This window comes from Pholcus phalangioides, unplaced genomic scaffold, assembly GCF_987345545.1.
Source record: "Pholcus phalangioides strain wild (caught in Gottingen) unplaced genomic scaffold, Ppha-v1.0 ptg000003l_1, whole genome shotgun sequence".
In the NCBI taxonomy this organism is placed as follows: domain Eukaryota; kingdom Metazoa; phylum Arthropoda; class Arachnida; order Araneae; family Pholcidae; genus Pholcus; species Pholcus phalangioides.
This window is the reverse complement of record NW_028301596.1, coordinates 27,510,078-27,527,277: the sequence shown is the minus strand read 5'-3', so window position 1 is coordinate 27,527,277 and position 17,200 is coordinate 27,510,078. Positions and strand designations below refer to the sequence as shown.

Sequence of the window (17,200 nt, the reverse complement as noted above, 5' to 3'; positions counted from 1 at the left end):
CGACAACAGTGAAGGCGAAGGAAGAATCAGGAAGATCAGGTCCGCATTTGGTGAAAGCGAGATAGCCCCTCTGAAAATATGCATGATGAAGATCAGCGATGGCAGCACGGGTACGTGCCGATTACTTGCGCAGTGTCGAGTCGCTTTATAAATGAAATGTTAATATGTCCAACGGCATACGACACACTCTTGGGAAATGTACTAGTTCTAAGTCCGATCACAATGAGCCAAGCCATAAGGACGATGTGTGTACTTCATCTGCCAATTCCGGTGCCAAGCGTGAACAGAAGGCCAAGTCCAACGACAGCAATGATAGCGATTTTGGCATACCTAACGAAGAACTTGAAGAGAGGATCATAGCCCAAGTCGAGAGCTACTTCACAGATTTCAACATCATGAAGAACAAATTCCTGCTGAAGCAAATACGGACGGATCCAAATACGGATACAGGACCTACGACTGATAAGAAGACGAGGGGGGGAAACTTTACTTTAGGCTTAGGAATTCATTGTTTACTCTCACACACAGCAAAGTCAGCATGAAGAGACCCATAACCTCTTACTATTTTGGATCTGTTGATATATCCTTCTTACTAATGATGCGTGTGAGTGTAAATAATTATAACCAGAATATTCAATTGAACAGACACATGTTCAATAGAGATTTAAGGCAACTGACTACGTGCAGGACACTTTTTTTGAAAACACAGTGATTTTCACAAAACAAGTTTTGGGGGTTTGAATAAAAGTACTGTATGAAATAAAGAAATCCAGTGAAATTTCTGAAATACCTCTAAAACTTTTTGAGATATTCAAAATTATGCCCTCGAAATTGGCTCATTTTCAGTACTTATGCCAAACATTGTACACTAAAAACCACACAATTTACTTGAATGATTTTGATCATGTATGTTTCTGTGACTGTTGTCTGTGCAATGAACTAAAAGTTTTAAGATACATAACATATTTTCTCTGAGATATAGCAGTTTTCGTGATACAATACGTGAATTTTCACAAAAAAATTCAATTTTTTTTCATTCAAACAGCTGTAAAATATTGAATTCTAAACATATGGCCAAGATTCTAGTTCATTGCACAGCTAACGTTATCTGGAACACTGTTGAATAATTTCATGAGAATATCTTGCATAGTGTTTGAGAAATTAGGTTTCGCATGAACTAAAGTAATGAAGAAATGAATCCTCAAATAACGCGTTTGAAAATTGTTTGTTGCCTTCGAAACCATTGTTCCAGAGGATTTAAATCAACCATAACTTTGTTGCTACGTACTGCATGTGCAAGAATAAAATAGTTTTGGATTCTGTGTAAAAAATTCTTCCAAATGAATTTACAAAACCATTTTCGACAATTTTCGAAAAAAATCGTCATTTGAACGTAGTCAGTTGCCTTAAACACTTAAAGTGAGAGACAACACCTGTTTTTGTTCAGACTTGAGCAACCATGTTTTTGCACTGTTACGTGAAAACTCTGAAACTAAATACTTGACTAATAATGTGTTGCCTAATATCAAAAATAGAAATAAATAAATCAATTGTTTGTTCATTAACATAATATTCTAACACTCCACACATTGCAGTGTATGTTAAGAATGTTATTAAAGCACATTTTACTGAAGAACATGTCATCAGCTGGCCCTTCCCTAATCTATGGCCTCCACAATCCCCGGACGTGGAATCCATGAGATTTTTGACTTTGGGAACATTTGAAGCGTCTGGTAAGTTGTGACGATCCAAGAGCTTTACCTGACCTTTAAGGCAGCTTTTCATGCCACGTGATGAACATTTCCCGCACACACTCCGTTCAGTTGTCGAACATACCATCTTGCGATTTCACATGGTATCTGAAAATTATGGCCATCATGTGAAATATGTTTTGGTGCAGTAGCAATTGTAAAAGTGTTTAACAATTGTTAAAATTGCAAACATTTGCATAAATGTGTCATTTCTTAATAAAATGCTCTCTGGTGGTGACATGTGCGCCTAATTTTTTTCCCCTGAAACAAATTTCCATCACTTCATGAAGTCCTCCACAAAATTTCACAATTTTCTGATGACTGGTTTTGCCTGTAGGCTACTTTAAAATGGGTCTTTTAATTATAGACGTCCTGTATATTATGAGGAGAGACAGAAAATAATTATCTGTGGTTGCTAGTGCAGTGGAACTTTGGTTAACTAGCTGTATTTGTTCCAGTAGATGTGCTCATTAACCGAATTGCTCGCATAACAAATCAAATTTTTCCATAGGATATAATGCAAACTCGGATGATTTGTTCCACAATTATTCATTCTTATAACAATGACTAATACAAGCACTTCATCAATAATATAATACAATAATAATTTATTTAGTAATGCAACACACCATTAGTATAAACATACAATACAATAATTTTGCAATGACCAGAGAGAGGAAGAGTATATTTTGAAACTAATTGTAATCTGTTAATTGTAATCAATCTTTTTCTTTTTGTAACAATTTGGAAAGAAACCAATGGAATGACGCCTGCTTTTGACTCCTTTTGAGGATTTCGTGCAAATGAGAAATTGCATCGTCATTGGACAAATTCATTGCTCGCACACAGCTTTAGACTTAGACTTATGGGTGGGTGGTTTCATAGAACCTAGCAATGTGACCAGAGGTCTATTGAACTATCCCAAAAAGAAGAAAAAAAAGTCTTTAATAGAGACCTGTAGCTGAAGCAAAGTTCAGCGAAGATCTAATAGGAATATCTTGAAGCTCCCATGGTTTAATCAAATAACGACCCAAGTGCTCAAACCTGTGTGCAGAGTACATTTCACATTTACAAAGAAAGTGAGTAGCAGTCTCTTCCTTATATAAACAACCTCTACAGGTTGAGTCACTACTTACTCCTATGACATTAAGATGCCTTTTAAAAGTGCAGTGGCCAGTAAGTAGACCAACAGCTCTATGAATACCATTTTTGCTAAGCTTCATCAGCTCCTTCTGCCTAAAACTAGGGCAGTCACAATTTATCTCTTTTGCCTGTTGCTGACAGTCAGTGTTCAGCCAATCTTGATACTGTTTTCTCCTGAATGAGTTGAAAACAGTATTTCTTATCAATTCCCGTGAAATGCCTAAAGCTGGCTTAGCACTCCTTCTAGCCAGCTTGTCAGCCAATTCATTACCTGAGCTCCCTGAATGACCTGGTACCCAGCAAAGCTTGACTCTGTTGTTGTTAGATAAATTACAGAGTCCAGTGTAGCACTCCCAGACCACATGAGAGGTGATTTCATACTTCTGAAGAGCCATCAGCGCAGCCTGACTATCAGAACATATAAAATTCATCTTCTACTAAAACCTCTATCTATGCAAATTTTACAACACATGAGAATTGCAAATATTTCATCTTGAAAAACAGTGGTGTAGCCATCTAAAGGATATGATAACTGTGTACGATCTCCAGGACAGCCTACTCCAGCTCTAGTGCTGTTTCCAAGCTTAGAGCCGTCAGTATAAGATTTTGGTCACTGTGAGTAGGAGCAATGCCCCTGTCTTCCCTAGAAGGGAACTGAGCCATATAATGCTTATTAAATGCAAATTTGGAAAACTTGGCATGTTGAGATATGGATGCTGTGTAACATTTACATCAAGACCACTCTATGATAAGTACTGTGAGTACTCTTTCCAATGACCCAAATTCTTGAATCTTTTCATGCAGATGATTGCTTCAGCCTCTATACGCATGTGTAGAGGATACATCCCGAGTAAAAGTTCGAGTGCTTCAGTAGGAGTGGTTTTCATACAGCCAGTGATTGCCATGCAAACCATTCTTTGTAGTTTAGCTAAGTCTGACTTAACCGTATTGTACCTTGTTCTGGACCACCAGACAACAGATCCATAAGTAATGATAGGGAGTAGATCCAGTGGATGACTCTAGGATTTAATCCCCATGTCCTTCCAATAGCATTTCTGCATGCCCAAAAAAGCTCTCTTAGCTTTGTTCAGACAAAACTCTAGGTACTTCTTCCAGGTCAGTTTTTGATCTAGGTACACACCTAAAAATTTAACTTCACTGGCATATTCCAGAGTTTGACCAAAGAACTTGATGTTCTTCAAAGAAAGGTCTTTGTTTTCTGGTAAAAGCAACCATGGTAGTCTTTTGTGGATTAACAAAGTCCTTCACTGTCTCTCACACCACTTTTCAACCTTCCTAAGGGCATCAAACATAATACTAGATACAGTATCAGTGTACTTGCCCCTAGCGACAATTTCAACGTCATCAGCATAACCAATGCAAGCCATTCCAGATTTAGCCATTTTCCCCAGAAGTGAGTCCACAAGTAGACACCACAAGATAGGAGAGAGTACACCTCCCTGAGGACATTCAGCTTGTGCATGAATTGTCATGTTATCCCCACATAGAGATGCATTTATGCACCTGAGGGATAACAAATTATTGATCCAATTAATAAATGTCTTATTAACACTTCTCTCAAGAGCTTGAAGAATAGTGTCAATAGGAACCTTATCAAAGGCTCCCTCAATATCAAGAAATACAGCCAATCAATGCTATTTCTTTAACATTCATGTTTCTCTCTAATATATGAGACAAATTATATAAAGCAGTATCAGTGGATTTGCCTGGTTGATAGGCGTATTGAAAAGTAGACAGCGGCGCTGTCATTAAAACAACCTCTCTAATATATCTATCAATGAGTTTCTCCATCGTCTTCAGTAAGAAAGACGTAAGACTGATTGGTCTAAAAGATTTAGCCTCATAGTAATTATCTTTTCCAATTTTTGATATAAAAATTACCGTAGTGGGCCTCCAGGCAGTTGGTACATGCCCAAAAGCAATAGATGATCTGTAGGTTCTGCAGAGAATTGGAGTAAGAATTTGTTTACCCTCCTTAAGGAGAGCTGGAACAATTCCATCCATACCAGGAGTTTTATATGGTTTGAAGGAGTTTATAGCCCACAATAATTTTGTCACACGTGACCACCTTTCTGGCTAGATCCGATTTTCTCTTACTACAAGTAGTTGTAGAAAGAGTATGATGGCTAGCACTATTATCAGTCAGAATAGATCTTGGAAAATGTACGCTAAGTATTTTAGCTAGAGTTTATTTCCGAGATTCTATAAATTTACCATTAGGTAGCTTGATGGTATTCAAACCACAGTTTCTGTCTTTGGACATCATTTTGCCGTAGCAGGGATATCATTAATATCATCACAATACTTTCTCAAAGATCCTCTCTTGGAATCTGATGGTTTTATTATACGCAGTGAGTGCAGTTTTATATTCCTGCCATTTACCACTTTTTTAACTCTATTAAAAAGCCTTCTACAGCTTTTTCTCATTTTACTCGGCTCTTTCGACCACCAAGGCACTAATTTCTGTTTTTCCGCATTGGTAGTCTTACAATTTTTGTGAAAATATTGGAGAATGACATGTTGCAGCTGGTCAACAGACAGCTCCGAATCAAGTATGGAGGAAAACTTTCCAAATTGACCAGATGTCATAAGGCTTGAAGATCCTCTTTGTAAGCAACCCAATTAGTTAACCTTGGATTTCTACTTACTGTTACTGTTCTAATTAGTTTTGCAACAGAATAAACATGATCAGACAGTGGTCTCACTGCATGATTTCATCCGAGACCTTCCAGTCTTCAATGTGATCATAGCATGAGCTATTACATGATGTAAAGTCAATAACCTCACTTTTATTAACAGTAACAAAAGTAGGTTCATTACCTTTGTTAAGAATGTACAGATTGTAATGTAATATATATTCTAAGAGATCCTCACCCCGTTTATTGCAATCACTGCTTCCCCATAATACATGGTGAGCATTAGCATCACAACCAAGGATGAGTTTCTTTTTACCCATGCTGCAATACTGGAAAAGTTCTTTAGCAGCATTTGAAAGTAGGTCTTTTTCTTCAAACGGAAGATATGCTGACATCAAGATGATTTCTTTATGTCCTTGCGTTTCATAAGCTATCTTGATAGCAACAGTGCCACTGCTCAGATATTTTACAATATTTATCACAGTGAGGTTAGCACTGGCAATAATGCAAGCTCTAGGTCTGTCACTGAGAACATCATAAAAGATATTATATTCCTTGATGTTCAGACCTAAAATTTTACCTTACCATTTACAGTCCAAGGTTCTTGTATCAAGGCAATGTCAATCTTGCTCTAGTCATCTTCATACCTAGTATGGCAGAAGCAGAGCGACTATGATGGAGATTGACTTGAACAACTTTGATTTCACAATCCATAAAAGGTTAGATGATAGTAATAAAACTATGAAGGCAAATCGCCCTCACTAATCAGAAGAGGGTAGGTCAGGGACACCCTCTTCACTCAAGTCCTGCCAATCCTTATTAATCTCCCCTTCAGACATAATTGAGTCAGGCTGCACTGTATTTTCCGAGCCAGATGTAATCATGAATTTTAAGTAATTCATTAACTTGCGGAGCAATAGAATTACTTGCTTGAGAGGAGGTTGCAGATTGCTCTAACATGCCTTCCTTTGCTTTAGCTTCCTCATTGGAAGTGCTCAAATTATTTGCTTGTGAGGGGATCACAGATGCACTTTGTGTACCCTCCTTCACTTTGGGATCATTGAGAATCTTGAAGATCCCTCGATCTATACCAGTATACGCACTAAAGTTGACCTGTTTGATTGCTTCTGCAGCCTCCTGTCCAACCTCAAAGATCCATCTTAAGGAATGTGGCTCCACAGATTTCTGTAGCACCTTCCACTCCTCAAATTTCAACTGTGGGCTGGCTGTAACGATTGGTCCGCCTTAGCAAAGTCACAGGCTCTGTGGTGTACGTATCCTTTGTTTTGAAGGCGACCTTGACAGGCTTCGGCAACTCTTTGTCACTCTAGACCCTGAGTGCATCGCCACTCAAAACTTGCCTATTACCATGGAAGGTGGTTTTCACCCATTCCACTGTTTCAGCATCATGACAGTAGATCATCAATGCTCCACCAATTAAGGTTGAACCCCTGAATCTTAGGTACATGACTTCCCATAGGGATTAGGTCAATCTTCCCAAGGATCTCTTGCTGAATGAGATCAACATTCTCTTTATTTAGCTTTTGTGAGAGGGGAATGCTTCCCTCACGGTCTCCAATGGTACCACTTTTAGTCAGGTGTTTCACTACTGACCCTACTGGTAGCTAATTCTACCACCAGCATAGCTCACAAGATCATTAACACACGCTAGCCCGCTCACCGCGACAAGGTGGCAACATCTGCAAGACGGGAAGCTACAGCTTTAGTTGGGTGGGTCTTTTCTACAAAATTTTGCTCAGAGTTACCCATTACCTCCTAGAGATACATGTATCTAGGAGGTAGTAGGCTTCCCTCATCTCTCTAATCTCATTTGAAGTGACAGAGTCCGTCTCATTTCTCTCATCTTCAAACAAGAACCTGTCCATAAACTCTTGCATGCAATGGAGATCCATCAGTTTCTCTGTGGTCAACTCCTGACTATGTCCCTCCACTAGTTCTTGAATGTCGTCCTCATTCACCTCTAGTCACATGGTCTTTCCCAAGACACAACCTGTTAGACACTTTAATGTTGTTTTCTATTTTGTTTAATGGTACAGTTAATTATAATAATTTGGTTACAGACATACGCAAATACATGATGATAACGGACACACGATTACAAAGATGCTATCGTAACAACAACGCGGTGCGAACTCACTAAACGTTCAATAGCCGTAATACGATATGGTAGTGCCATCTGTCCAACAATAAGGGATTCACATACATAACAAATGTTTATGAAATAACCTCTCCCCCACAAAGCTATGTTCAATAATGCAATCAGCCCACAATTTTCTGGCTAAGCAAAATTAAGGTTTCTCTTGATGGCTCCATCCTGGGCTATATCGATGATCTTGCAGTGCATGGTGTTGTGAAATCGATTATCTTGATGCAGTGCATGGTGTTGTGAAATCGATTATCTTGATGCAGTGCATGGTGTTGTGAAATCGATTATCTTGATGCAGTGCATGGTGTTGTGAAATCGATGATCTTTATGCAGTGCATGGTGTTGTGAAATGTTTTTATAAAACTCTCAGAAGGTAATGTTTGTTCCCTCAGTCATCTTGAAGCATCATTTAAATGATTCTTTGGTCTTAAGCTTTTTGATTTTGTAAATTATGTATTGGTAATTGCTGATCGGAAATCACTGTGTCGGGGAGGCATGATCAAAGTGTTCAAAATTTTTAATAGGATGGATAGGATGAACCGTGAATTATTGTAATAGCAGAATTATTGTATTATTAGTTGAATTATTTTAAAAGCAGTTGATTGACAGTGTACCATTAGTACATTTACTATTTTAATACTGTTAGTACACTGTCAATCAACTGCTTTTACAAGGAGACACCAGTATCGATTGGTAAGGGACAATTTTAGGTTATGAAGTCACAGGGAATTTTTCTCTCATAGGGTTGTTAATAAATGGAATAGCTTACCCTCTGAGGTAATAAATTCTAACACAATTTGACACGTTTAAAAAGAAATACAATAAACATGTTGGGGTAAATCGAGAAGCTATCCATACTTCGAATAAGGCAACCACAAATATTCCTTATGGGCATTATATAATATTTTATCATGTGTATATATATTGTTTGTAATTGCATTTTTAATAGGGTTGCTGTGTTTTTGAAATATATGGCATTCATATTTGTTGTTGGCATCTTTTTCGCAGCCATCTCGTTAAGCATTTTGTCTGTTGTGATATCAAAGTATTGCTCAAAAGCATGATCTCATTTGATATTTGTAAAATTTATTTCCTAACTAAAGCCTAAGATGCTGCCGCCAAATGCACTGCAGCCCTTGTTCCCTCTCTTAAACAGCCCCTAAAAGTATGCACACATGCACCATTTCCTGGTCCTCCTGTATGTCCAAGAGTGCAAACCATCCCAAGATGGTCTCTCTGGGCAGTCAGCGGTCATGTCTGTCTGTATGTCCATGAGGATACACGAAACCAGATTTGCAATACATTTATTCTTATTACTTAAGTTACCTTCTTGGATCACAGTATCAGTATTTTCGTTTGTGGAAAGTGTTAGTCTGCTTCAACATGAAATGCCGCCAACCAGTTATGTCGAAATTTGGAGATGACTGTTTCTGTTTTCTACATAAAAAATTGTGTCTGGGTGTGGAACTCTCTTGTTCAACAGCACAATATGAACCCAATCATCCCACATGACACATTTTTGCTCTTTGCAAGGCTCTAGCGGGGGGAGTCCTGGTTCCCCCCTCCCCCAAATGTAAGAATATGCTTAAAAAGAGGAAAAAAGACGCCCAAAATCTATCACTTTGGTCCCCTATGAAATGCAACTAGTCCCCCTCCGAATGAAATTCTGGCTCTGGCTATGAGCCTGGCTCTCTGGAATTATTAGGCCCTGTGTAGCTTAGTAAGTTGTAATTCATAGGTGTCTTTATGAGTGTGCATCCACTTCAAAAAGGTTTCGTCACTGTGAACAAAACACCAAATATACCAGGTGTACAAGTATGAAATGCAGATTTTTTTTTTAAAAAAACACGTTAAATTCGGAAGAATGATAAAAAGTGCTTTATTCAAAGTATGCTCTGTTGCTTGTTATACATTTCCTCCATCTTTCCTGAAATTTGTGAATACCAGGCCAGTAAAAATCTTCCCCTTTTGCTGCGAACCATTCATCGAGCTATTTTTTCACATCTTCGTACGAACCAAAGCGTTGCTCAGAAAGTGCGTGACCCATCAATGCAAACAAGTGGTAATTGGAAGGAGCCAAGTCTGGTGAGTAAGCCGCATAGGGTAGAACTTCCAGCTGAGCGCTTCCAACGTGCCGCGAACCGCTTTTGCTGTTTATGATGGAGCATTGCACATTGACCATTGAGCATTGTCAAGGAGCATTTCACATTGTCATGGGGCATTGCAATTGGAAACAGCTTGTTGACTAACGCCCAATTGCTCTGCGAGTTGTTTTTGTGTCTGTGTAGTATCATCTTCGTCCAACAATGCTTCCAATTCCACATCATCTTTTTTTTTGGCGGTTTTCCTTGTTCGTTGTCTGCAACATCGAAGTTGCCACTTTTAAAAAACCGAAACCATCATTCACACGTATCTTGAGATGGAGCATGTTCACCATAAGCTTCTTGAAGTAATTGGTATGATTCAGCAGCAGTTTTCTTCAAATGAAAACAAAAAAATTAATGCTGTCCGTGAATGCTCATTGTTCAGTATAACTTTCGACATATTGAACACAACAATACAACACTGTGCACACACTTTTCCAATTTATCACTCGTGCGCATCTGACACTTGTTGATGACACAACAAAATGGCGCAGCGTCAAATCTTTATATCACAAACTGCATTGGTACACCATCTGTTTTCTGAAATCCGCATTTCATACTTGTACACCTGGTACATTCAGTTACAAATACAGAAGCCACAAAAAGGCAACTTGCCTAATGAGGTGTTGAAAAGAAATAGGATAAAAATGCTCATGAAAAAAGTTTTTTGTGTTTTTCGCTTCACCCTAATGTTGATATGATATCCAGGTTCTAATGTTGGTTATATTTTTAGCAGTTGTTCTCTAATGGTAGACGGGACATAGTATAACAAAGGGCTTTTTTGTTATATAGAATCGTATGTGGGTATGATTATAATAATTTCATATTATTGTTTACATATAATTCTTCTTTATGAATCATTTATTTTGTTTTTCAGTGAATGCCTTCTTAGGCCCAATTGCCGAACAAGTAGGCAAAATGCTCTTCAGAAAATGAATGAAATCCAAAAAAACATTGATGGTTGGGAAGGAAAAGATATTGCACAGTGCTGCAATGATTTCATCATGGGTAATTTTTTTAAGTCTTACAATGCTGATAATTTATATTCAGTGTCCAATCGTACCCTTCTTTGACCCAAATAAATTAATGAAACTTATTAAAATGAATATTCATGTTTATACAGTGAACGCTCGATTTTACGAGCCTCTAATTTAAGAGCAGCATATTTTCCCATACTAATGAAGGATTTCACTAACTAGTGAAGGAATAGCCTAATGATAGCATTATCCATGATTATAATAAGCGGTGTGTAGACTGTATTGCCTTAAAATTTAAAAATATGATCTTATAATTTTCTTATTATTTTATCTCTTCTTTTTCAGTTTTATCATTCCTTATCTTGATAAGAAATAAACAAAAAATTCATAAATTTACCTTTTTTGATTAAAATTCTCTCACCAAATCAGAATGAACATCTACCTTATGTATAACTGTTATGTCAGCAGTTATATAACTTCTGTATTATTATAGCTGTTCCTCGGTACATTCTAGAATCACAATGAATTTTATGAGATGCAGTTTCAGATGTTTAAAAAACTACTATTGTGTTTAGTTTCTTCTAGGAAATATTTGGAGAATCTACTTGGCAAAGGTTTACTATTAATATTAAAGGTTATTATTACTATTAAAGGTTAGTATTAATCACTGAACAGATGGCAACAATGAAACGAACCAGATAGTTCTTTATAAAATAAACATTTATTCTGTTGAGTATTAAAATTTGGTAATCTTAGTGAAAAACATTTTTCTAACATTTAGTTATTTCAGTTAGTTTTTTTCTCAACAAACTAGATCAATAATCGGAACAATCTCACCATTTGCCGCGACAACTGGGAATACACTTATCTCAATCGCGTCATTCATATCAGTGAAAACTCATCCAATTTGGAGGTAGTTAGGAGACTTTCTTGTCAGTCGATCTGTTAGTCCTTTGCATGCCGAACAGTTGGATAGATGCAAGAATCAGGATAGTGTCGATTCACACCAAAAGGTATCTGGACAAGCTACCGGTCAACTATAAAATAGAAGACAAGATCAGGCTGACATCGAGGGAAGTCCAGAGGCAGCCAGTCAGGCTACCTGTCAATCCATGGAGTAAATGACGAAACCAAGATGACGTTATATCGTTGGAGTTTATATATTTGGAGTTATCCAGCTGAACCATGGGTGAAACCTTAGAACGAATGAATAGACCTAAGTGGTGCCAAGGCACGCCTTTCCACTTTCAGTAGATCACTATGATTGAGAGATCACTTGGTGCACGCCTCGACAAGGCAAAACGCCTTTATGATAAGACAACTGTTTCACATCACTGAGCTGGAATCGGTGATGCATCTCACTGTGTATCCGGTATTTATCTGAGCCGCTCTCCCATCATGCATCATGACAGGAACCAATCATCGAGACAAACTTAAGGCACTGAATTCATCTTGTTTGCATATTATTATAGAAGGAAAATAATATTGCTCAAAATAATATATCACAGAATCTGGTAACAGCACGAATACAGGAAATTGGAAACCTGGTCAGGGTCCACAATTTTAAGCCTATTGCAAAAAATCCTGAGGAATTTCATTGAATTATTTTACTGTAAAAGTGGTTCGTGATCCACCAACGGCATGAAGGTACAATTATTGCACATTTATTTATAACACTTTTGCAGGACACTATTATTTGATATTACACAAATACGGGGTGATTATAAAGAAACTTTCCCGACATATGGGCCCCTAACTATCATACCATTCACAGAAACTGAATGAAATTTTGGCATAAGGTATTTTGAGGTATGCGCTCAAGAATGATAAGGAAATCAACAGTGTCACTCTAACAGTTACTGTTACAGTGAGAAAATATCAAATGGCAACACCAAGTTTTTTGTATTGGAATGTGATCTCCATACTGAAAAACACTAAATAGCATTGGAATGGCACCTGTAGCACGAAAATCCCCGGAGCTAGGCAAGGAAAAAGTAAAAAGGACTTTGCCATGCACTAGAGCATTAATGTTCATTTCATTCGTCACACCGTTTCTTCGGCTGAGATCCCAGCCTGATTAGTCCTCCACAAGGTCATGTGGAAAATTTGTGAAACACAATAAAATGCTTTATTTTATGCTGTTTCTTTGTCCTTATTGGTTGTCCTCACGTTTAGCCTATCTACCGCCGGTGATTTTCATGCTACAGTTGCCGTTCGAACGCTATTTAGGGTTTTTCACAATGGAGATCACATTCCAATACAAAAAATTTGGTGTTGCCATTTGATATTTTCGAAATTTTCTCACTGTAACCGTAACTGTTAGAGGGACACTGTTGTTTTCCATATCATTCTTGAGCGCATACATCAAAATACCTTATGCCAAAATTTCATTCAGTTTCTGTGAATGGTATGATAGTTAGGGGCCCATATGTCGGGATAGTTTTTTTATAATCACCCTGTATATATTTTACAAAACACTAATATTCTATATTGCACAAATAATTAATTTCTCAATACAAGCTTAGAGCCTTAGTATAAGATTCCCATCATTGTGAGTAGGAACAATCCCCCAGTCTTTCCTAGAAGGGAATTGAATCTTATAAGGCTTACTAAATGAAATTTGGAAAGTATGCCTTAACTTGGCATGTTGAGGTGTAACATTTACATCACGACTATCACATTATAAGTACTGTGAGTACTCTTTCCCAATGACGGAAATTCTTGAATCCTTTCATACAGATGATTGCTTCAGCCTCTATACCATAGTTTCCCAACCGTTTTTGCCCCATCACCCACTTCTTCAGAGCATCGCCCACATTGGAAATCACCGCTCTATACCCTTGGGTAGAGCAGGCCCAAAGAGTTCTCTTAGCTTTGTTTAGACAAAACTCAAGGTGCTTCTTCCAGGTCAGTTTCTGATCTAGGTATACACCCAATAATTTAACCACTGGCATATCCAAGAGGTTGAATGAAGAACATGATGTTCTTCAAAGAATGGTCTCTTTTTGTGATAAAAGCAACCTTGATAGTATTTTGTGGGTTAACAAAGTCCTTCACTGTGCCACGCCACTTTTTGATCTTAAGAGCATCAGACAGATACAGCATGAGGCAAGATCCCTATCAATAAACTTGCCCCTAGTGACAATTGCATCATCAATAACATATGCAAGACATTCCATAGTTAGTTACATTTTCCAGAAGTGAGTCCACAACTACACACCACAAGATAGAATAGAGTAGTCCTCCCTATCTAGCTTGTTTGTCATGTTATCTCCACATAAAGATGCATTTATGCACCTGAAGGATAACAAATTATTGATCCAATTAATAATTGTCTTATTAACACTTTTTCTCTCAAGAGCTCGAAGAATAGTGTCAGTAGGAACCTTATCAAAGGCTCCCTCAATATCAAGAAATACAGCCAATGCTATTTCTTTAACATTCATATTTCTGTCTAATATATGAGACAAATTATATAAAGAAGTATCAGTGGATTTGCCTGGTTGATAGGCATATTGGAAGGTAGACAGGGATGCTGTCATTAAAATATCCTTTCTATATGAAATGTCCTCTCTATATCCTCTTCCATGAGCTTGAAATCACTCAAATGATGAAACATAGCATCAAAGATATATTTTAATTAGGATTTAATTAAAGAAATGATAGGAAGCATTGAACATCATTCGCATTGCTGCGTGGCAAAAACCCCAGTTGTCGCCCATTGCCAGAAAAACTATAACCTACAAAATATCAGTTGTAGCTGTTCTTACAGTTTGGCCATACTGACATATATGAATGAGGACATTTGTTATGTCAGAAGCCATGACACAAGATCAGAAGTTCTGACCAGATTAAAAGACTTGGATGGTTGTTTGGTTAACAGGTTGCATGATTTTGTAGAAAATGAAGATTCAGGATAATTAATTAATTTCTTAAAATAATAATTAATTTACAACACGAAACATGATAAGACAAAACAAAAATCTACGGGAGCGACATGTTGCTCACTCGATGGTTCGGTCGCCAATCTCGCGATTTCACACGTGACAATAGGATGGTGTCGGCTTTGCGAGTGCTGCCACCTGTGAGATATAATACAAATCAAATCTCACCACAGTTGCATCCAGCAAAGTGTCAGTTTCTCCAATCATCTGTGGAGTATTTAGGCCATCGTGTTAATAAAGAAGGTTTGCATCCAGTTACATCTAAGATGACGGCAATTAGAAAAGCTCTGTTTCCTAAAGATGTGAATGAACTTAGATCCTTCCTTGGATTAATCACCTAATATTCCAAGTTCTTGCCAAACATGGCAACTATGTTAGCACCATTTTACAAGCTCTTACAGCAACAGCAATTGTGGAAGTGGACCAGCTTGGAGGGGAAGGCTTTCCAAAGTGCTAAAGGTGTATTAGAAACTTCATCATTTCTTGTGCACTATGACGAGAATAAGCCAGTTATCTTAATATGCGATGCTAGCCCTTATGAACTCAGTGCTGTGTTGTCTCATCAGACAAAAGAAGGAGAAAGGCCTATTGCTTTTGCTTCTAGATCCTTGTGTAAGGCTGAAAAGAACTATAGTCAAATTGAGCGAGAAACCTTTTCTCTAGTCTTTAGAGTGATGCGCTTCAGAAAGTATTTGTTGAGTTGGCAATTCACACTGGTGACAGATCATCGACCCCTGCTCAGTTTGTTGTCAGAAACAAAGCCAGTGCTGTGGCAGCTGCATGTATCCAACGCTGGGCACTCATTTTGTCGGCGTACTCATACAAAATACAGTACAGGAAAGGTTCACAACTTGGTCATGCAGATGCATGGAGCCATCTACCTATGGATATCAAGGGTAATGAAGAACCTGTGCCAACAGATGTGGTATTACTATTGAGACAATTTGATGACAGTCTGTTAACTTCTCACCGAATTGCTGCTGTTATAAATGAAAATCCTATTCTAGGGGAAGTCAAGAAATACATCCAGCATGGCTGGCCAAAGGCTGTCAGAGAAAAGTTACATCCATTTTGGTTCAGCGGACATGAACTCTCCGTAGGCCGAGGTGTGATTTGATTTTCTCATGTACTTTGTTTTTTTTCCTCCCATAGCTCCTCTACCTATGACATGTTTATTTTTGTCTTGGCCTACTTAGCTATTTTTTGTTCAGGATTGTTCCTCTCAAAATAAGCAGTTTTTTCATCCATCTACCCACCTGTCTCTACTGCTTTTGCTCCCTGGTGATATCGAGTCTAACCCCGGTCCTAGGGTCACCCATTCTCCCAAAGCTTCCCAAATTCAAATGCAATCAAGTTCCCTTTCTGACCCTTCAAAAGCACCAGACAACCCTTCCCCCTCTGATTTCTCCATCCTTCTCAATATTCAGGATACCCAACTTGCCATATTAAACTAACTCATGCTCCTATTCCTAAAGCAAGATTCTTTTAGTATTCAACTCAACGGATTATCTGAATGCATAAGTGTGGTGGAGGATAAATTTCTACTTATATATATATTGAGGATCTTCAACACCAAGTCTCTGACCTCTCCTCAGACCTCTCCAAACTTCGTTCTTCACTCGCCTCAAAAGTTATTGACCTAGAAGACCACTCACGTGTCGGTCAAACCTAATTTTCCATGGCATAATTGAAGAGTCCTCGGACATTTGAATCTACCTCGACTCTTGAATCTAAAATAATTAAATACTGCTCTGATCTTCTGGAACTTGAAATTTCTGCCTCTGACATTGATTGTTGTCATAGAATTTACTGTAAAAGAATACCCAGTTCTAGACTTCCAATACTTAAATTTAATAAATTCAAAACCAAAACTAAAATTCCTAAAAATTCATTTAAATTAAAAAACAGTACTATTTCAATTTCCAAGGACTTTTTACCTGAGGCAGGGTACGTGGACAAATTTGGGGGCCCCTAAACATTCCGTGAATCCGGATTGAAAGTAGTATTAAACTCTTTCATAACTTTGCCCTTATCAATAACATCAAATACATTTGGGATCCCAGCGTTAATGGCATTATCCTGTTTTCCCAAACCCCTCCCAGTATTGCCCCTCTGTCTGACCTTCCTCTGCCTTTGCCTGCTCTCCCTTTAGTCCTCACCCCACAAACTGCCCCCCCCCCTTAATTTCTCATTTTCCTCTCCAGAATAATCCCTTCACAATTGGAACTGTTAATACAAGAAGCATAATCAATAAAATATCTTCCTTCGAATCCATCTTGCTGGCTCATAATCCCAATTTCCTAAGGGTTACAAAAACATGGTTGGATAGTGATATTAGCAGCACCAAATTTCTCTGCCTTTTGAAAAGATAGAAATACCTGAGGAGGGGGCATTGCCCTTGTTTTCAACAGTTCTGT

General features: G+C 38.0%; 1 protein-coding gene across 2 annotated transcripts in view; it reads left to right on the top strand.

The window, feature by feature from the left end:
- Sos (Son of sevenless guanine nucleotide exchange factor) overlaps positions 1 to 17,200 on the top strand; it is a 530,159-nt gene that overhangs the window by 230,102 nt on the left and 282,857 nt on the right. For both annotated transcript variants that reach the window (XM_089247363.1, XM_089247362.1), the window contains one exon: positions 10,740 to 10,870. In XM_089247363.1, the coding sequence (XP_089103489.1) occupies positions 10,740 to 10,870 (131 nt within the window). The remainder of the gene's footprint in view (positions 1 to 10,739; positions 10,871 to 17,200) is intronic.